The 22,500-nt window shown below is 34.8% G+C and overlaps 1 protein-coding gene across 2 annotated transcripts in view; it reads right to left on the reverse strand.

The window, feature by feature from the left end:
* Positions 1–1,892: 1,892 nt before the first annotated feature.
* Positions 1,893–22,500, reverse strand: part of LOC149800525 (putative G protein-coupled receptor 139) — a 99,433-nt gene continuing 78,825 nt past the window's right edge. For both annotated transcript variants that reach the window (XM_089954457.1, XM_089954456.1), the window contains exon 2: positions 1,893–5,085. In XM_089954457.1, the coding sequence (XP_089810583.1) occupies positions 3,970–5,085 (1,116 nt within the window). In that variant the 3' untranslated portion in view covers positions 1,893–3,969. The remainder of the gene's footprint in view (positions 5,086–22,500) is intronic.

The following is a 22,500-nucleotide window of genomic DNA, read 5'->3' on the forward strand; positions in this document are numbered from 1 at the left end:
TCGTATACACACTACAGCAATTTTACAGTACATGCAAATGCATGTATGCATGTACCATTGGGAAGAACGTGTATTATCTCATGTGTATTCTATCTTTTAGATGATCAATTAGGAACTGGTTTGAAGATGTCAATGGAAAAGTGATGTACAGGTCGAATCACATGTCTAAATTTTAAAATTGACAAATAAAATGAGATACGTGCTTTTTATTATCACAATTGTAATTTTGAATACCTCTCGCGGTTTTCTCGTCAAAGCATTATACGGTGCTACAGTAAAAGATTGATGGCCGTGATAGGAATGATCAGAACCAGACTAATAAACCCATTCTATTCATTACAGTTTTTTAAAGCTGATAGAAAGCATACCTGGGATTTCTCTTCTATTTGATAAGGTTACTGATGTCGGAGGAATTGATTTGAAATGATAAGAAAATGAGATTTATTGAATGTGTACAAGATATAATCGGCTGGAAGAAATATCGATTCGTCACCCATACAGAAAATATAATTAATGGTTTATATACATTTTTAGCTTGTGATTGGCATGTCTATTTGATTATCTAGATATGCAGATTCATACATGCACTTTTGATCCTCGTAAAAGTATGTTTCCTATTTCCATGGATAGATTACAAGTACATTTAAGGCTTATTTGAATTTGCAATTTAGATTTTATTGCCTTTCTTTTTTTAAAAAAAAATTAGACATATCTTGTCGTAACCATGGAAGCTAGAATTGTCACGCTTTTTTGGGCCGTTTTCCTTTTAGCTAATACATTCCCGAAGAGTTAGGCTTTAATACAAGATTTTATCAGAGAGGCATCCACACGTCTGGAACCCTAGCTGCTCCATGTTCGGTCTTTTTTCATCTGACAGTTTGTCCATTTCTACGTTCAGATATCTTTTGATGAAACTAATTGGGCACCTTAGTTAATCTGGTAAATAAATAAAAGTGACATGTCGCCATTTTTCAGATCATAAGTGGATTGAAAATGGTTGGCATCAGCATCAAGTGATCTGCCTGTCGCCCATGAAAACCTGTGGTAAAGGCCGTTGTTTGCCCGTACTTTTTTTTCGAAGCACAATATCAAACATATAGAAAAGGCTTAGACTGTGAAAGAAAAACTATAACCGATAATGTCACGAAATGCCGCGAAAATACGTATGTCCTTGCTTGTAAAATCTAGTAAGACTGCAAAAAACATAAACCCTCACGCGCTGGTAGGTCTGGATCAATGCTATTTGTTCAGCTGAAAAGTTTTATTTGTTAAGCTGATTACTCCTAACAAGCTACATAGATCCAAAACTCCCAATGCATTATGGGTCTGAAGAGGATGCAGTTAAACACGACTTACAAGTCGGTATAATCGGTAGTTGTTAAGGATTGCGTGGTTTGGAATCGTTTTCGGGTTTTAACGCCATTTGTGAGAAACCATAAAAATGGACGCTCGCACATATGGGCGGGGGGTGGGCATCATCCCCCACCTCATCTCTAAACATGTTTAACCTATATCCGTAAAATGTAATAAATGTAATAGCTGACCACTACATGTTTGCCAACCCCCAACCCCAATAATTATGTCTGCCTTCATGCCTACAAGGACAAAGGTGAGAAAATGTCAGTGACCCGTAAAGACGAGAGCCAAGGACCACGCTACCACCAAGCAGCCCCATGAATTAGCGAGTATGAACATTTTATCGACTCTTTTAAGTGACAGTATTTCAAACAAACAATACGAGTGTCCATTTATGTTTATACCTAATATTTGGTTTAAAAAAAAAAAAAAAACTTTTCATATCTTGTCATTTTTTCGACTTCGCATTTAGAGAAGTAAAGATGATACAAGCTTTTAATAAGTAACATGTTAGTATCGATAAATATATGGAGAAATTATACAGAGATACGTGTTTTAATTCAAAGAACGAAAGGAATGGACACTAATGGTTATCATATAGTAAATGATGGACAATACAAAACGCTTATGGGTCTTCCTACTTGCCTAATTACACTTAATTAGATATAAATGTCTACACTAAACACTAGTTACGTATGTTTGGTTAATATAAAGATTGCAAACATCTGTTATCTCACTCCAGACTTTACCATAAATTCATCGAACAACAAATCAATTCAACTGAAACTCTTCAGGTTTTAAAAAAATAATGTTGAATGTATAAAGAAGACCGATCTCCCTAAGTTTGTGAAAACACAAGACACAAGCCCTCAATGCGCCTATCATTTTGTTTTCTTCCAGATGTTTAAAATAGGCCGAGAAATTCCTGTTATGATCGAGGTGTTCAGAGTGACAATTATGACAAGTGAAATAAGTTCTAAAACTGAGTCTTTCTACATATATCACATGCAATGGTCTGTGGAGAACATGTCAAATAAATTATCTAGGACACATTTTGCTTGCAATATCTCTGATCTTTCCAATAATGGGACAACACCTAGACTTGGGGTCAGACCAAGACAAAAATGCTTCCAGGTCAGTACCTAGTTACGTAATTAATATCCAATTAATTACGTTTTCTTTGCCGATGCCTTCCCTTATAAAATATTCATTTTTTGAACCGTGGAATATTTGGAATGGAGTAAATCTTTATTATGAGTTGCATTTTATTGTGGTTGTGAAACGTAGTGTGGCAGCAGTAGACATGTAAAGTCAGCGTGTGATTTTATCACAATACATGTTTGTATTGACCCGGAAACGGAACATTGCCGCCATTATTTTTAGATCTCCTGTTAAACAGTTACACTGCATACGTGTTGTCAAGTCTTGGTTCGAGTAATCTTGGTCTACAATGGTATTGTCAGCCCTGTGAATCATGGTGCGATTGGAACTTTGATCAGAGTTCGTCCTTGAGAAATATATCTATGATATATGTAGATACAGTAATGATGGTCTGACCGTATTTAAGACGTATTGTCACAACGGAACTATTATAAATCACATGACTTAAACATGGCAGCCTCTTAGATAAGACGCCATATTATTCTCATTGGTGGGTGAGAAATGCTCCAGGTGTAAATATGTTGTTACATGAGTGAAATACCAGAATTCCGGCGAATGTATAAAAAAATGACCTGTTTCCATTAAAGGGTATATTTGTTTGTAGAATAACACAAGCTGTTGCGATGTTGAGCATGGTAATGGAACTGTTGCCAACAAAAATTCAAACATGTTTATGACTGAATGCTTTCTGATACTAGAGAAGACAAAAACTTAGCCTTAGTATAAAGGCCATACTTAGCCTTAATATAAAGGCCATACTTAGCCTTAGTATAAAGGCCATACATAGCCTTAATATAAAGGCCATACTTAGCCTTAGTATAAAGGCCATACATAGCCTTAGTATAAAGGCCATACATAACCTTAGTATAAAGGCCATACATAGCCTTAGTATAAAGGCCATACATAGCCTTAGTATAAAGGCCATACTTAGCCTTAGTATAAAGGCCGTACATAGCCTTAGTATAAAGGCCATACTTATCCATGGGCTCGTATAAATTAATAATTTGAATGTGAAATGTTTGTTCAAACGGTTCATATCCCATAAGTTAATCCGTCCTTCCGGCGAGCGAATTGCACTTTTCTAGTCTCCATAATCTGAGTTACGTGTACTAATTCTATGGGACATACCTAGGATCAATGAGTATAATATGCATCTGCCCTTACGCGTTGAAAAGTCATGCAGTTTTATAACAACCAAAATAACATTGGTAGGATTCTGAGAACAAGTTCATGTCGATTTCTGATCGAAGACTGATATACGTGTAGTGTCAGCCTTCATTACTTAACAATAAATACCATTTTATATGTACATGCTGTCGATTATTATGCCACACGATGGTAAAGAATGTGATACTTAAATTTATGTAACACATCCATATAGAGTTATCGTATTGATGAAGCTACTCTATCACTTGCCATTATAATGACAGATAGTTCATATATTGATATTTCCTAACAAGGTGTTGTAAGAGTAACTTCTGTGTTCATGGTCTTACTTTGGACCAAACTATAATCAGAACTGCCGTTATGATTCGGACGGGATTTGGTCAAAAGACGCCTAAGTTTAAACAGTTTTACGCACTCTCTTCTGAAGAAGACTCCGGTGAGGAAGTATATAAAGAAATATGCTGCGTAATTTGACAGGCAAATCTCTTCCACGACTTTTCGTATGGTTAGGTACTTGAAATAGTTTCTCCATACTGGATCGTTTGCCCACTCTGGTATTGGTAGAGTAAGGTCCCCTTGCGGAATCGCGGATTGGAGAGCGTATACGATGGTCGCGGGAAGAAGTGTGCAAATGAAGTAAAATGACACACAAAGAAGAGTAATTGTTGATACAACATTGGAGGTTCCAGATGTTTGTTGATTGGGCAGTCGCACAGCCCCTTCCAATGAAAGTCTTCGAATTTCTCGAATAACTAAAATATTTATCACAAGAACCATTACAGGGGCCAGGAAAAATAAAATCGACTCTGTTAACCACGTCCATATTGTGTGAAATTCCTCATTGACGATAGTACATCCAGATATGACTGAGCTGTATTCCCAAGTCTGGGTCTGTATAGAACCAAGTACCAGTGAGCACACGGAGAAACAGAATATAACAATTTTGGCGCGAGTCACAGTGCAAAAGTTTTCCTTCATAAACGGATGACAGACAGCTATATATCTTTCCACAGTAAATCCGAGCACCAAAAGTGGAACCAGGTATTGCGGGCTTATAAAGAGAAAGTTGAACACTTTACATAAATGGGGTCTCTCATAGGTTTGTACATCCCATGCAATCTGAAGTTCCATTATCACATGAAAAACGAGGTAAATAAACTGGACTATGGCAAGAGTCCCAAAATAGATCGCCGATGGATTTGTTCGCCTCACCTTTCTTGAGAGCCAGATCTTGATAGTTATAATATTTCCGATGAAACCGAGGCAATACCACAAAGGGGAAATAACTCTATCGATAATAAGAGCGGTCGGTGCCACCATTTCCAGAATCTTTACCTTTGACGGATAAGAGATATTCGAGGTTGGCCAATTGGCTGTAACATCAGTTGTATTATTCAGCATCTGAAATATAAATAAATAAATCAATGAATAAATAAATAAATGCTAGGAAGTGTTTGCAAAAACACGTGATTGGTATAGATGTGAGAGTATAAATACGCCTTTTACTATTTTCGAAAATTACTATTACCATTTAAAGTAGAGCACGACAACAGCGGTGCACAACTTATACATATTAGTAAAGTTTACCCTCAATATCCTTTGCCTTGAAAACTTCCAGTTTGCAAACTTGATGATCAACTAACACTTCATTTTTAATATTTCCTATGTAAAGTCATGAAGGCATCCTTTTACAAATGTTGTTTGACTGTTTAAAATTCCGACTGTTTCGTCAGTGCTAAATTTAGGAGTTCCAAACATTTCAAGAGTTAAATAATATAATATATCGATCCGTAGTTTTGGTCTGTTTTCATCTTAACTACTTTCAATCGCAGATATGTCTAATGACGTGTGATGGGTTTTAAAGTTAGTTTAGCAAAAACCACCAACTTATTTCAGGTTTCATCTGGAGCGAAGTATATCCACATTCTGTTCTTCAGAGTTCTGTGAAGTTTTTCCACTACATATGCTCTTTGCTTAAGCTGAATCGCATAGAGTGTTTTAATTTTCTGGTAAATCATTAACTTTCCCGTTCTTAAATCCCTTTTCTTCATCAGGTTGTGTCTTCTTACACTTGCACACTTTGAAGATGTCTCTATCATCTTCGTTTTTAATTTGTTACTCCCACAGCCTATGTGTAGTTTGAGAAGACCAATATTACTGTATCTTTATCCATTGTTGTATTTTTCGCATGCTTATATAGCAACCGTGTCTGTCTGCCATTTGTTATTCATGAACCGAAAATAGGCCTTTCCTATGGAAATATTTTTTTATTTTGCATGTGTAATAGGTTGTTGGTTTGTTCATTTAGCATTTCCGTCAAGTCAGCGTATTTTATTTTCTTTCTGCCCCATTTAACTTATCCCCACAGTTGATCGATGTTTACTTTTCGGATCGCAGTAAAGATATATTAAATAATGTTCCATCTCAGCCATTTCAAACGGTATAAAACATCCATGGAATATGCTAAAGTTGCCAAATTGATTTTAGGCTTCATCAACAAGCCAAAATGACGTCATCGGCAACTGGAACTTCATTTCAAGAATTGGAAACGTTTCTTTGATCATTTCAAACGTATGAATGGTTTCAGATTTACGTCAAATATTGGCATTCCTGTCCTTGTTTCAAAAACGGATACTTTATATAATGAGTCATCATGTTTAAATCAAACTTTATTTTCCAATAATTGAATCTCTGTTTTTGCTGCCTCGTTTTAGATTTATATTATAAAGTTGATGAGATCACCAAGTTGTACTGTACGTTATAGCAAATAATTATTTTTATTTTACCATCAACATATATGTTATTTATTCCTTTTTTTCACCATACTCTTTTAAAATATATGTCATCGGGAGTGATGAGGCTTGTCTCAATATCATCATAATATTATGTAATCTTTAAATCTGTATCCTCTCTGCATGATATCATTCTCTGTCTGAAATTAACACATCAACATTGTTTTCTTCTTGTGTATTAAAAGCATATAAACAATAGTATCACACGTGGCTTTATACATAGCTCGACTACCCTGTCCCTGCTCTGTTGCTGATGAGGAAGCGGCCCCAGTTCTTCTCGGACAAACCGACCGGCCAATACACGAAAGAATGATGGTGTTATTTGACCACACTTTCATTCCACCCTAGCTTGTAAGCATATAGACGTTGTCTCTTGCAACTTCAAGTGTGAATTTTATGTTAAGCTAATAAATATTTCTATGACCTATTTTTAAAACTTCAGAATCTATCCCAAAATAACTTTGAAACGTTATTAAATTTATTGGCGCTCTTGCAAATGTTCAATCAATTACAATGTGGTCTCGGAACTTGAATATTTTGGTTGTTTTATAATTATCTTTATCTCTTTGAGACAAGTGTTGTTTCTTTCTGAATATCAGTATACCCGTACATGACGACGGTGGTGGATTAAAATTTGCATGGCGTGCTTGTTTTGTTCTCACTGTTTCATTTAAAAACAATAGCTTCCTTGTTACATCATAGTACCCCTACACGAGATGGGGTTGATAAATATTACAAATGGAGCTTATTATTTCTCGTTCTATCTTTGGAACAAGAGTTGTACCTTTGCAACATCTTCGTAACTTCACAGGAGACGGTAATAAGAATTATATAATAGGTGTTAGGGTGTTTTACTGTGTGTTATGGTGTTCTACTGTGTGTTCGGGTGTTCTACTGCGTGTTAGGGTGTTCTACTGTTTGTTTTAGTGTGTTTTACTGTGTGCTGGAGTGTTCTACTGTGTGTTATGGTGTTCTACTGTGTGTTAGGGTGTTCTACTGTGTGTTATGGTGTTCTACAGTGTGTTAGGGTGTTCTACTGTGTGTTATGGTGTTCTACTGCGTGTTCCGGTATTCTCATACTCATGTACAAACAGTTCTAATAATGTTTGAACGTAATGCAAGGTGTAATCGTTCCTTTACATTCATACTAACCTAGTTTAGGTGCATTCAATCATCCATCCTCCTTCCTTCCTTTCATTTACCAATCCAACAATAAATCTTTTTTCTTGGCATCGGTTCTCTAAAAGAGTGTACATGCTAATAGAGGAGCAATACGCTAGCTCATGTCCATGATAATGAAAAGAAACTGCAGCTGATATTGACCAAAAAGACACGAGACAAGTAAAATGTTGTTACTTGATTAGTTAAGAGAAAATTGAACAGAAATGACCCAAACATAAACGAGTGGTATATAAGACTGCATTTGCAGCAGACAGCTTTCTGACACAGGTGTTAATGATACGATCCAGTACTAGTCATTTAGTTTGTCTGCGTGGGTTCGAGTCTCGGGCTGTGTCGATGTGGGTACGTGAGAAAGCTTGCCAGTAGCTTCTCGTGGGTCGGTGGTTCTTTCCAGGGTCTTCCCGGGATCTTCCTCCATCATTTATACTGGCCTCTATACCTAGCCTATATTGTGCTGAAAAATGGCGTAAAAAGTATATCAACAACAACTACTACTACTACTACTATTCGTTTAGTGTTACATCTTTCACTGACAGCAAACCAAATCTCCGCACTTGATTGCTGGTTGAGAAACACTTGATTATCTGAAATGATAAACGTTCGCGCACTACAGTACCCCGAGCATAATCCTGCATCTGCCGTTGGTATCTTGCCTGCATTCGAAACATCCGATACAGGTCTAACTTCAATTCTATGAAAAGGCTCTATCTTAGCATGCGATAGAAATGACCGAGAAAAGGCTCTATCTTAGCATGCAACGGAAATGACCGAGGACGTTCAGATAGATCGCCGACAGATCAGGGCTTATTGTATTCTCAATAAATCATAAGAAAATAGAACAGAGTGGACCCTAGACATTTGAGGAATTATGCGATGGTATATAAGGTTTCACGCAGGTTACTGCGTTTTATCACCAGGTTCTTCAAGCACATTTCTTCTTGGCACATCATAAAATATTATCCGAAGGGATTAGAAATGGAGATCTGGTTAATAACACTTTCTCTTCTTTGAGGTTTCGAAAAGTTACATTTACTTCTGGTAAATGTAACTATAATCCGTAGTAAGTTAAAGTGCCATTTCCTCTGCAATAACTGCCAAAAGCGTATATCAATAATGATTACCGGATATTAGCTACACTAATACCTAAAAACCACCAACGTTTCACAAAAGCGTGACAATCAAGTAAGTGTATGTTTGATAGTCTGAACATCATCATCGTTTTTGTCGTCATCATCGTCATCATTTTCTTCCGTAGAAGATCGCTTGATGCGATAAATTAAACATAATTATTCATTTAATTACAATCAGGAAACTTTCATAAATTGAATTAAAAACAAAGCACCAAACAACAGACACTAGATTATTCAAATGATGGAAGATGTAAGTAAACTCTACATCATATGGGGAGGCAAGCATTTGCCGAAGATGCAAAAAAATGATCTTTATGCATAATAAATGTAAATAAACATGTGATGAAACTATCATGACTCAATTCATCTATAATGTTAAATAGAATATTATACCTGAAGTTGCTTACAAAGTTTGCATGATTCATGAAAGTTGTTTCTGTTTGTAGAACAAAGACGAACAGGTTATGGCACAGTATACCCCACAAATTGTATGAATTTTCTTTTTCAGTCACAACTGCTGTTAATCGTTCACTCAGAAGATATCACAGCTGCATTTTATCTTCAGCGTTAAATACTGTGATATGTAAGTTAGTGGCAATTAATAAGTCAGGAAATCACAAAAAGGTTTTGAAATTTGACATATAGGGACATGCAACACAAATATGACCTACGAAGTCTGTATATGTCGGCTTTATCAATCTCAGAGTCGTTGAAAGACATAATTAACTGCAGTATCACTTCCTGTAAATTCCCAGAGTCACTGAAGTTAGCAAAAGTATTCGCAATTTATAAGGGAAATGAATAGAATGACCCATCCAACTATCGACCCTTATCTGTACTATCCGTACTTTCAAATATTATTGAAAAGCATGTCAGCAAGCATATTTTCAGATATCTTGACAAGTACCAACTCCTCCATAGATCACAATCAGGTTTTCGAAAGAATCGTTCATGTCAAACTGCAATGTCAAAACTTATAGACCAATGGCTACTAGCAGTTGAATCAGGCGAACTTACTGGCGCACTCTTCATTGATTTTAGAAAAGCATTCGATTTGGTTGACCATTCGGTGCTCATTAAAAAACTTTCAGCCTACAAGTTTTCTCCAGACTCAGTTGCCTGGTTCACGTCGTATCTCACAAACAGACACCTGGTTGTTTGCATGGGTAAATATATATCCAAACCAAGTCATATCTTAAGTGGTGTTCCTCAAGGATCTATATTGGGCCTCTTCTTTTTCTACTATTTATCAATGACTTAGCCTTATATTCAGCGCACGCTAACACATATCTTTTCGCTGACGATTCTACATTGCATTTATCTGGTAAATCTCTAGACTCCATTAAAAATAAACTACAAATCGACCTCAACAATATATCTGTTTGGTGTCGTCAAAACAAAATGCATATTAACATCTCTAAAACGAAATGTATGACAATTGGAACAAGGCAGCGTCTATCTACTAACATGGATTTACTTCCTACTCAAAATGGCTTAGACGTATCTATTGTCAAAAATCAAAAACTTCTTGGTATCTACATTGATCAACACCTCAGCTGGAATGCGCATGTCGATCACCTATGTGCAATGCTAGTCAAAAGAATAACTCTGTTAAAATTGCTTTCAAAATTTCTACCTCCACAATCACTTGAAATTTATTTTTCGGGTTATATACTACCACTGATAGATTACAGCGTTACCATATGGGGAAACACATCAAATTATAATCTGTCCAGAATTGATAGACTCCAGAAAAGGCAGCCCGAATAATACTGAAACTTCCTGTTATGACTCCCTCAAATGTTTTGTTTTCACGTCTGCAGTGGCTACCTATACAAAAATGTATTCTTTATTTTAAAGGAATCATGACATACAAGTCTTTAAACGGTCTTTCTCTAGATTATATCTCTTACATAATTGAACTAAGATCATCGAATACTGAGTGTAATCTCCGATCGACGACTAACAACGATCTCCAGATTCCTTGGTCGAAAACCAATCATTACAAAAGCTCATTTACTGTATCAGCACCTACTGTATGGAATTACTTACCAATGAGGATACGTAATTCAACTTCCCTTGCTTCTTTTAAAATATCATTAAAGAAATTCTTTCTAGACCAGCTGGAATGACATATTAAAAGCTGTGAATAGAAAACTTTATAATCATATCTATAATTGATATATTTAGATCTTAACCGATATATATATATATATATATATATATATATATATATATATATATATATATATATATATATATATATATATATATATATATATATATATAGATATATATATATATATATATATATATATATATATATATATATATATATATATATATATATATATATATAGTAAGTCTTAAGCTGAAATGTATGCACCTGTGTAATGAATATTGTTCATTTTTGTATGTTTCCCAGTATAGTCACACATAGTCATTCATGTTAAATATGTACGAATAAGCCATGACCAAATGTGTTATCCTCGTTAAAGATAGTTTATTATTATTATTATTATTATTATTATTATTATTTATAAATATTTCCTCATCGAATACACATGTCGAGCTGTGTTTGAGGACAATAATCCTATATTCCAGTTATTATTATAATAATAACAATAATAATAATAATAATAATAATAATAATAATAATAATAATAATTATGATAATAATAATAATAATGAGGACTTTGTATAGCGCCTAATCTTTAGAAGATCTAAGCGCTTTACATCATTTGACAACACCCATAACGTAAAAAACATATATAATGATATTATTACAACAACAAAAAAACACCATGAAATTAGAAAACATAAAACAAATGTTGAAAATATTTAAGGTACGGAACATTATTAGGGTTTCAGTTTGTTCTTGCAGTCGAAATAAGTGAGTTTTAAGAGCACTCTTGAATGGGATCATTGTGTCTTTGTGTCTAAGTTCAATGGGCAGTTGGTACCACGTTGCTGGGCCGGGGTATGCAGAAGAACGCTGTCCATATGACTTAGTTTTCATAGTGGGAATAATGAGTATACGATTGTCAGAAGAGTAGCGTAAGCATCTTGCTGGTGTATACACATGGGTGAGGTCGGATAGGTATGTTGGATTGGAGTCCTTCAGTGAAACGTAGCACAGAGAACACATTTTGTGTTTGATTCTGGATCGAATGAATAGCCAGTGTAGGGTAGAGAGCAGCGGGGAGGTGTGCTCTGATCGTGGTACTCTAGTAAGCAAGTTATAACTTTATAATTGATTTCCGAAATACCTCAGAGTAAATTCCCGATAAATTTTGTTACGACTTAAATAATATGAACATTGTGTTTTCATTATTCATGACAAAATAGTTGAACAAATTAACTTTCGTTTCTACAAAATGGTTGCATTTTGTCGTCACAAATTAATGGTGAATATTACAAATATAACCTACCCATTTAATCTTGTATGACTGGTCTGGCGTGCAATACAGATTTTCAGTCTGTGATTCTGTATCTAACATCTCTAATTTCCGTATCACACACCCAACCTATTACTACATTTACAACTTTAAATATTACATAATAGTCCACGTATAATATATCCAGAATGAAGTATTGCAGTACATTTTACATTTTTCATAAAAACCAACTCGTATTTGTAATTTTAAGAAATCCATTCATATTTGGTGAGAATGGCAGCTTTTTCAGCCGAAGTTAATGGCGGGGGGGGGGGGGGGGGGGGCGGGTGTGAGTAACGTAAGTAGCGACGAGCAGTTTACGTGCTTTCACGATATCTAAGCTGAGAAACTGGAGTTAGTTAAGCTGGACAACAATATCTTGGACAGAATGTTTGACAATAAAAATTAGTTCTCAGATGAAGCTGGTGTGCAAAGTGACATCTAACATGAGATAAACGGGGGCAGGGTCTGGTGGTCTACGGAATTATTTTTTTTAGGATTAAGTTTAAGTGAAGGGACTTAAGCGTTGTCCATTAAAAGAACAGAGGAATCGAATTTGTTTATCAAACCTAGGGGATAAAACTAACAAACATTTACAACATAAAGGTAGACGTATCACAAAGAGCAGCAGCTATTTTGATTGTGACGCAAAGTTATAAGAATGACATTGTTACAATATTGTTGTTGTGACTTTGCCATCTCTGGGACACATGCTGGAAATTCAATGTTTGTTTATATTTTAAATTCTTCCTACTGTTCAAATAGAGAATAAGAGAAGAAAACAAAACAATATAGTTTAGAATTTCTAGTTAACAACAATATCCAAATGATTCTTAATAGTCTAGCCTGCATGTTAGAATAGACCGAATCTTTGTTTTCTTAAAAATGAATGATTAAATTATCAGCTTTAAGTCAAATGCATCAATAATGTCTTACAAGGATTAAAAAAAATCGAGAGATTGATAGTGCTGTAAAATAATTAATCATCTACAATTTTCAGGAGAGCGCTTGATCCTGCCTTAACTTTACCTACTCTTTTCAAGTCCACTAAATTTTTTCTAGTTTGCTGAGTGTTTTATGTTTACTTTCTCTGTATGATATCATTAGTGTAGCCAGTAAATTTTTGGTTGCTATATCAGCACTTTCGATTTTTACCAATAGGTTCTCAAATGTCAGCACGATGTCACAGTATTAGCCACAGCGTAAGTTTCATCATCCAACTTAAGGACAGGTTTTAGACTGCAAATTAACATATTCATATCAAATTCATCCATTATAAGGTGATGGCCATTTTTTGTGGGTGGTGGTGGGAATTATTGGTCGGACCGTGCTTTGTTATCGAGATAAAATATTTTTCTTTTCTTTTATCTCTAGATAATTTATATTTTTTTTACCAGATAGTATGATAGCATTATTTTGCAACAAATCAAAGCAAAATATTTGTCCAACTATTGACAGACAGAAATTAAACAAACATATGCCAGGACCCCGCCCTAGAACATGGCATTGTTGGTCCGTAATATAGCTGCGGTAGGCCGTGGTACGTAGTAACCAACTCTGCCTGAGAGTTGTTTCTAATGAAGAGACTCCACTTCTGTTCAATATTACAAGATAATGCACCACACCAAAAGACCGAGGCAAAATAACCAATCTGATCATAGTTAGAGTGCCATTTCCTCCCCAGAAGCTGCCAAAAGCTTTTATGTATGATAATTGTTAGATATTAGCTAAGACTTTATCTAAAAGTCAGTGATGTTGTTATATTAAAGCGTGCCAACGGAAGTAATTGTATGCATTACAATCGAAACATGAAAATTTTCAGAATAAGACTGATATTCTTGATAAGCAGCTTCCGCGAACAAAGAACATCTATAGCACTTGGAAGGCTTCTATTCTAGACGAAGCCAATGATAAATCTCTAAACGAGGTTTCCTCAGTAATAGAGAGGGATAGTACTTTATGGATATATTTTCACCTCTTTTTCAAACAGTTTCATTCGACAGATATATCTTCAAATAGCAAACGGAACAAAGTTTGCTTTTCCGAAGAAAATGAAATAGCAGGACAATTTTACAACGGACTGAAGAGACATTTTGTCTGTTTTTACACGTGCGTTCAAAACATGCAGCCTTGATGCTTATGACTGAACTATCTGTACGCATCGATCTAAACATGCAGCCTTGATGCTTGTTACTGAACTATCTGTACGCTTCGATCTAAACATACAGCCATGATGCTTGTTACTGAACTATCTGTACGCTTCGATCTAAACATACAGCCATGATGCTTATTACTGAACTACGACCTAAACATGAAATAAGGGCTAAACTTAAAACATGATTTTATAAAATAATTTTTTCTCGATCAGGTCTACATTAAAACCAAAAGAATATAACACTGGATTTAAATTTTAGACTGAATCTCCTTTAACTTTAGTGCATACGTAATTTTAAGACTTGTGTTTGTGAGATCGGGAACAGTCCGGCTCCAGCCGGTATTATGCGTATGAGTTGGTGACATCGATTGTTTTAAAATATTAGAAATCATGCGTGGCGATTGAGTTCTGCCCTCGCCACGCCATGTTTTCAGTCTTTTACAATTCTTCTTTTTTTAATTTAATTCATGAATCGTCGATTCCTGTTGTAATTAATCATTTATGTATACATCGAGCTATATGGATTAATCATTTCCCTTGTCGCCAAAGATAAAATAAAATAAAATAAAACACACATGCACATAGCAAAACCAGTATGAAAAGAGGGGTAAATTTGCGTTTTATCTGGTTCTCTGGTAATTGCCGGACAGAGTACATGTTCGTCCATGGCAAATATGTTCAGTGACCAGTCGTACCATAATTAAATTTTGTCAACTTCGTTGCATGCTTGCATTTAGACGACTTGATGTGATTTCCCCTCTTCAAATCTAATATTGATTTTCGTCTGGTACTTTATCAATTTCCACTCCCTCCATCAACCAAAAGCTGGGAGAAAATGACTAATTAAATAGAGAGTAAGTGCACCTAATGATGGTAATTAAAAAATGAACTTATTAGATTTTCACACTTCAGATCTGATTTGATAGCGTCATTACACTCTATTAGTTTCGAGAACATCACATCCCCCTCGAAAAAAAAAGAAACCAGAAATAAAGTGGTATATATTTAACATTTATATATTTATAGTTATGTTTTCAGATTTTATTACCTTTTTCAGCATGTTCTTAACGGATGATCATTAGACACTGGTAGGTGAGGGAAATATTTTTTTTCTTCAAAATTTAACTCCTCTGCATTCATTGTTATAGAGAATAGTTTAAAAGCTCATCAGGAGTATACTCAGTCAATATGCACGGGCGGCCGATTGCTCTGAAGCGCTTGGTTTTACCGATGACTGCCATATTACCTCTCTCCGCGTTGGCTCGAGTCTCGGGCTCGGTCAATGAGGGTATATGAGAAAACTGCCGGTAATTTCCCGTGGGTCGGTGGTTCTCCCCGGAGTTTTCCAGGGAATTTCCTTCATCAATTATATTGGCCACAATATATAGCTTATCTTGGGCTGAGAAATGGATTTAAGCCCCAAACGACAACAATATAATCTACATTATTTAGTCTTTAACAACAAACCACCCGACTCTGTGAATTATGAACACTCCTTGAAATTTCTTTTTTTTACCAGATTTTGCAGTTTGGTTCATACACATGTTATAACACAAATCTGTCAGCATTCTCACCTTTCTGAAAATGTTAAGATTGTAGGATTTCACATCAGGCATAAATGTATCTGTGTAAGTTTGTTACACGTTTGCACATTAAACATTTCCATCGTGTCACAGATAATTTTTCGGACTTCAAAGATATAATAGCGGAAGAGTACAAAGAACCAAACAGCGAAACGAAAACTTCGAACGAATTCCATTCATGCTAACTTTCAGGGGTTCCCGAATGGCCTAGTTTTTTAAAGCGCTCTCCGTTACTGATCAGTGCCATCTGACATCTGTCTGCGTGGGTTCGAGTCTCCGATTCGGCCAATGTAGGTATGTGAGAAAGCTTGCCAGTAGCTTCTCGACGGTCGGTGGTCTTTCCGGGGTTTTCCCGGGTTCTTCCTCCACTGTTAATACTGGCCACAATGTATAACCTATTGTGTACGGAAGAATAGCGTTAACAACAACAACAACAACAACATGTATGCATGGGTGCATGTATGTATGTATGTATGTACACACGTACGTATCTATGTAGGTACGTACGTACGTACGTATGTATGTATGTATGAGGCTGATGATATATATATATATATATATATATATATATATATATATATATATATTTTCCTCAATTTCCCCATCAAGACTTTCTTTAACACATACAAAAGTAGAGGATCAGATAGCATCGTCTAAAAAAGCATCTTATCATCAAATACTTAACCTGACTTAACCCGTCTTCTGAATGAGCGAATTGGTTCAGAAATAGCACACTGATTCGTTTGCCAACATATAAGCCTAATTTGGATTAAGATTTTGTCGGGTTAAAAATAACTTCAGTGGCGGTGATTTGATTTCCTTTGCTTTTTGTGCGCATAGTAAATTACATGCTGGCCAAACCATAGCATATTTGAGAGTTACGAATGTATTCGCTTGAAGACATAATGATCCTTTGGTAATGACTTATGGATGGAAATAATCCTTACAAGTACACAGCTTCACCGTGGAAGACTTGTTCGGACATAAAAGCAGTACTTGTGAAGAATGGAAAAAGTTACGAGATTAGTCTCGCTCATTTGACTATATTATAAGTTGTTCAGGACCGTTCTAGTTTTAGCGTACCCATAACATCTGGATTACCTCCCTTGGTTAGAATAACTCCACTGCCAAAAAGATCTTAAGGACTCACGGTACTAATTCAGTTCCCATAGTAAACCTATGCAAACACCATGATATTAAAAATTCAATAACTTAAAAATTTTGAGTGTTCATGATCAAACCTATATTTTCAGTATAGACGAAACCTGGATGTCAGCTTCTGTCTGAGGAAAGGATATGACCTAGGTGTTTTTGAAACATGTGCTTTCAATTCCCCACCAAACAGCCAGGTGCTAAGTTTAGTAATGAGTGTTCCAAACTCAAGGCTGTTAAAGGACTGAAATTCCATCAATAAAACAATGTCTCTTGTTTTCCCACCTTACAAGTAAGATAAGCTCTCAAAGGGTACTTTTTCCTACAACATAACTTGCATTATTAACCAATCATGGTCAGCCTAACCCATATATACTCTATTTGAGGTTCACCCATTTCCAGGCTGGTTCCCATTTTTCCATACCATTAGTACCGTGTGTCCTTAAAATGATGCTAGGAGAATACCGTATGTTTGTACAGCTGTACAACACACAATTTAGACTGCATTTGCTACAATATTTTCTCCGAAATGGCTTTATTTCGAATATAAAGATTTTTTTTTTAAACACACTGTATGAAAATGTCAGGAATTCTTTCCTTGGAGTAATGAATCACAAGGCTGATGATATTTCAAGGTAGTGCGTGACAGATCTTAAAATATACCAATGACATCAAAATGAAGAGCAGTGAGGTCGTCGTACACAGTTCGGTTCTTTACTTCTTGTTTATAATTGGATTAAATATGACATAAGAAACGAACGGGGGATCCAGTCAATGTGAACGTTTACTAATAAGCGAAGACGATAACATCTACTATGTTGTTCCATAATATGCTATATGGGTAGTCCTTATACGCGTATACATATGAGGTATCTCCTACGATGTCGTTCACGTCATGCATACAGATCATGACGTGATTTTGACGAGAAATGGAGAACAAATCAAAAGATGAAAAGACATCAACAATGAGAAACAAAGGCTGTTATTAGGCTTGATTTACATTTTGGCAACTTCAAGTCTTTAGGCAGAAGAGTACGCACATTCACCATGAAAGACATCGGGTTTGGTCTTTGGACTTGATGACTGATCATCAAAGTCGATGATTAGTGTTTAAATTACGAAATGAAAATATACATTTTTATTTTGTTCTTTTCTTTTTCTTTTTAATGACAGGAATGAAAACGCAAATATATGAACGGCAGAGGATTTGAAATCCGCCATGCATTTGGAAGTACTGATTCAGGCTCAAAATAGTATGAGAAGTGCAATGACGGGATGCAATGATGTACGGTTCACTGACGTACGGTTCACTGACGTAATTTTCACTAATAAAGAAGTTCTTTTAAGTACTTCTCAAAGCACGAGTTATTAACATTTGACATAATTAGTAGTGCGTGTAACTATTTGGGAACATGAAGTGATTCTAGCCTTTATAATTTACGTCATGTTCAAATTTTAATGGGATATGAACATTTCAATTTCAAATCGCAATCGTATATGTCCCCGAGTCGAGGATATATATATATATATATATATATATATATATATATATATATATATATATATATATATATATATATATATATATATATATATATATATATATATATATATATATATATATATATATATATATATATATATATATATATATATATATATATATATATATACGTACGTATATCTGATTTAATTCATATTTACTTTAATGTAATTGTTTGTCAGTTTAATTTTTGTATCCTATTATATGCTATTAAATTTATTCACTAGAGATGGTACTTTTTTCAGAAAATTGTTTGACCTTGACTGTTAGTTTATAAACACCAGGTGTTGATCTAAATTCTGACCTTGTTTCAGAAATTATAGCTACCTTTCTAAACAAGTTCTATTTTATTTTAACATGATTGGTTGTTTCCAAGGTCATGATGGGCCTGCATGATTTACGATGTAAACAAATTTTTGTATATTTTAGTTCTTGTAGTAAAATGATTGGTTGTCTTCAGGGTCATTTTTGGTGTACGTTACATAAACACGACCACGTGACCACCCCACCCCCCCTTTCGATTTCGCAATTCCGGTTTTTCCATTACGCGCATTTGTTAGTTTAATAAAGATGATTTAAGAGAGATTTCTCAGTTTTGGGCTTTCTACTCTGATGTCAAGTTATTTTGTTGTAGCCAGATTTATATTCTAATTTTCTTCAGATCAATTAGATTTCAAAAGGATTAATTCTTTTTTCTCTGGAAATATTTTGAGGAGTGTTCACACAAAAATTTTGGAAAGACATTGCTTGCAAATTTAATTTAGATTTCTAACACCGGGTGCCATTATTTGCATTTCTACAAGGAACTGTAGATAAGCACAGTACTGACTACAGCATACGTCATCGTCATCCATCTTGGATTTTCCATCAGGATTCGAACTTGAAATTATTAGAACATTTATTACTAGGACTTTTGCAATTTAATTAATGGATTATTCTTAGATTATTTTTGGATTTGATTCTTGAAACCGTAAGTTTTTCTCCTCTATTTTTTACAGAATTTTTTCTAGGAAAATAAATTATTTGTCAAATTTTAAATAGCTTGTTGTTTTCATTCTTTATGTGGTACTGTTTATTTGAGCCTAAACACGTAACTATATATATATATATATATATATATATATATATATATATATATATATATATATATATATATATATATATATATATTGTTATGTATATTTGATTTAATTTAATTGTCTGTATAGTTTTACATTTTTTAGTTTTAATTTTATTACATGTCAATGTAATGCAATTTTGATTACTAGGAATTTGATATTTTCCAGAAAATTCATTTTGACCTGAATCTTTTCATAATTACCTAATAATATAAACACTGTTTCTATTTTTGACTCAGTTCCTGACCTTAATTCAGATATCACTGATATATGCCCAGCTTGTGCAGTTGCTAGAGCTATGGCAAAGAAAGTTCTTGAGAATGACTTTGATAAGGAAAGTATTCCTTTAGCTAACACATGTATTGGTCAGGCTTTTGATGAGGTCACTTTCACTCCTTGCTTGGATCAATCAGAAGGTACTGATCACAGTGATCCTCTTTTAACTACTCAGTCTCTTTATTCAATCAGGGTGATAAAAGACAATCTTTTGGCGTCGAACAGGAAAAAGGTCCTGAGATCTCCTGTTTTTGTCAAGGGCCATTAGTGAAACTAAAGCCACTGAATTCCCTGTCTGTTATTTCATTAAAAATGGTATTCGTATGAGAAAATGGAGACAATACGAGGTACTTGCTGGTGACGAGAGGTCAGGTAACTATCAAATTGTAGTTAAAAAAAAACATACAGACAGGAAATACTTAGTCTGGCCCATGAAACTCCTTTGTCTGGTCATTTAGGGATTAATAAGTCTTATCACACGAGCTTGACCCACTTTTATTGGCAAAATATCAAAAGTGATGTTGGTAAATACCATCAACAAGGTTTCCAGAGGCAATTCCTTTGAGGAAAATTAATCTAAAACAATAGTAAAAGCTTTGACAAAAGATGATTTTACTCGATTTGGCCTTACCAAATCCTTCCAATCGGGTCAAGGGCCAAATTTTAGGTCTGAAACTTTCCAGCCAATTATTCCTGAATTAGGCATTCAGCAATTCAAGTCAAATGTGAAATTATGGTCCGACAGAACTACAGTGGAAAGAACATTTGAGACTGGTAATAGATTTCTGTCTCTATTGCTCATTCTTCAAAATTTTCTTCAGTTTAGATATTACGGACCTTAAAAATTTAAGAATAAAATGAATGAGTTAAAGTATAATATTAGCGCTCCTGGGATCTATATAAATTATAAGAGTTCCAGTATATTGAAAAATATAGCCAGGTTAAACATGCAATTAATTTAGTTGTACCTTTCGCACGTAATGAAGATTTAAGTGAAGAAATATCATCCGATTCAATTGATAATCCAGTGACAAAATCTTCAGAATTCAGAAATCATGAGAGATCTCGACCTTAAACTTTCAGATTTGTAAGAGCAAGAAAGATATGAACTTAAACAGTTATTATCTGAATATGAGCACTTATTTCCAGATGTTCCTACAAGAACGAACACAAATTTCCATGACGACGAAATCGGAAATTCCAATTCTGTGAAACAACACCCGTACTGGATGAACCCTCTCATACGGGAATACTTTAAAAAAGTAATTCAGCATTTGCTGTTGAATGATCTTATAGAGCCCAGTAATAGTGACTGGAGTTCACCATGAATACCTGTTCCTAAACCAGATAAAACTTTCCGTATGTGCACTGATTATAGGAAGGTGAATAGTGTGGCAAAACAGATTCACTTCCACTGCCAAGAATCGATGACTGTATTGATATGATCAGAAATGCCAAGCATGTCACCAAATTTAACCTTCTGAAAGGATTTTGGCGAATTCCAATAACAGAAAGAGCAAAGAAAATTTCGGCATTCGTGACTCCAGATGGACGTTACCAATATAACGTAATTCCGTTTGAGATGAAACGGTCGCCAAGTACATTTCAACGTCTCATAAATGTGATTACCGCTGGTCTAGACAATTATGATGCTTACATCGATGATGTCATCATCTGTAACGATACCTGGAAAGTACATTTAGCATCAATTCGGAAATTCTTTGACAGACTCACAGATGCATGTTTGACAATTAATTTATCCAAACGAGAGTTCTGTCGTGCTAGTGTCATATTTCTAGGACATATCGTGGGACATAGACAGGTTAAACCAATAGATGCTAAGGTCAAGGCTATCTCTTTATTCCCTGTGCCTGCAAAAAAAAAAAAAAAAAAAAAAAAAAACAACTGAAACGAATCTTCGGTATGGATTGATAATATCGAAAATTATGTTCCAATTTGTCTATAATTGCTGAAACCCTAACAAATTTATTGTGTGAGAAAAACAAGTTCATTTGGACTGAAAAAATGTCAGGTTAAAAGCCATACGTAAAAGCGTGCCAGTTCTTACAGTTCCAAATTTCAGCCACTCAGTTAAATTGTCTGTTGATGCAAGTGATGTTGGGTTGGAGCAGTTTTGATTCAAGATGAAAATGGTATTGATCATCCAGTGATCTATTTTTCTAAGAAATTTAATAAGCACCAAAGAAATTATTCTACAATCGAGAAGGAATATTTGGCTTTGATATTAACACTACAACATTTTGAAATTTACATTAGTTCAGCTCTTTCTTTGAATATTGTTTTTGGTGACCACAAGCCCCTTACTTTTATCTGCAAGATGAAAAACAAATCAAAGACTTCTAAGATGAAGTTCTTTGTTTCAGGAGTATGATATTAACAACAGGCACATCAAAGGAAAATATAGCTCAATATCAGATGTACTTTCCT

The sequence above is a fragment of the Sinohyriopsis cumingii genome, chromosome 4, assembly GCF_028554795.1.
Source record: "Sinohyriopsis cumingii isolate HCF-2022 chromosome 4, ASM2855479v2, whole genome shotgun sequence".
Classification (NCBI taxonomy): domain Eukaryota; kingdom Metazoa; phylum Mollusca; class Bivalvia; order Unionida; family Unionidae; genus Sinohyriopsis; species Sinohyriopsis cumingii.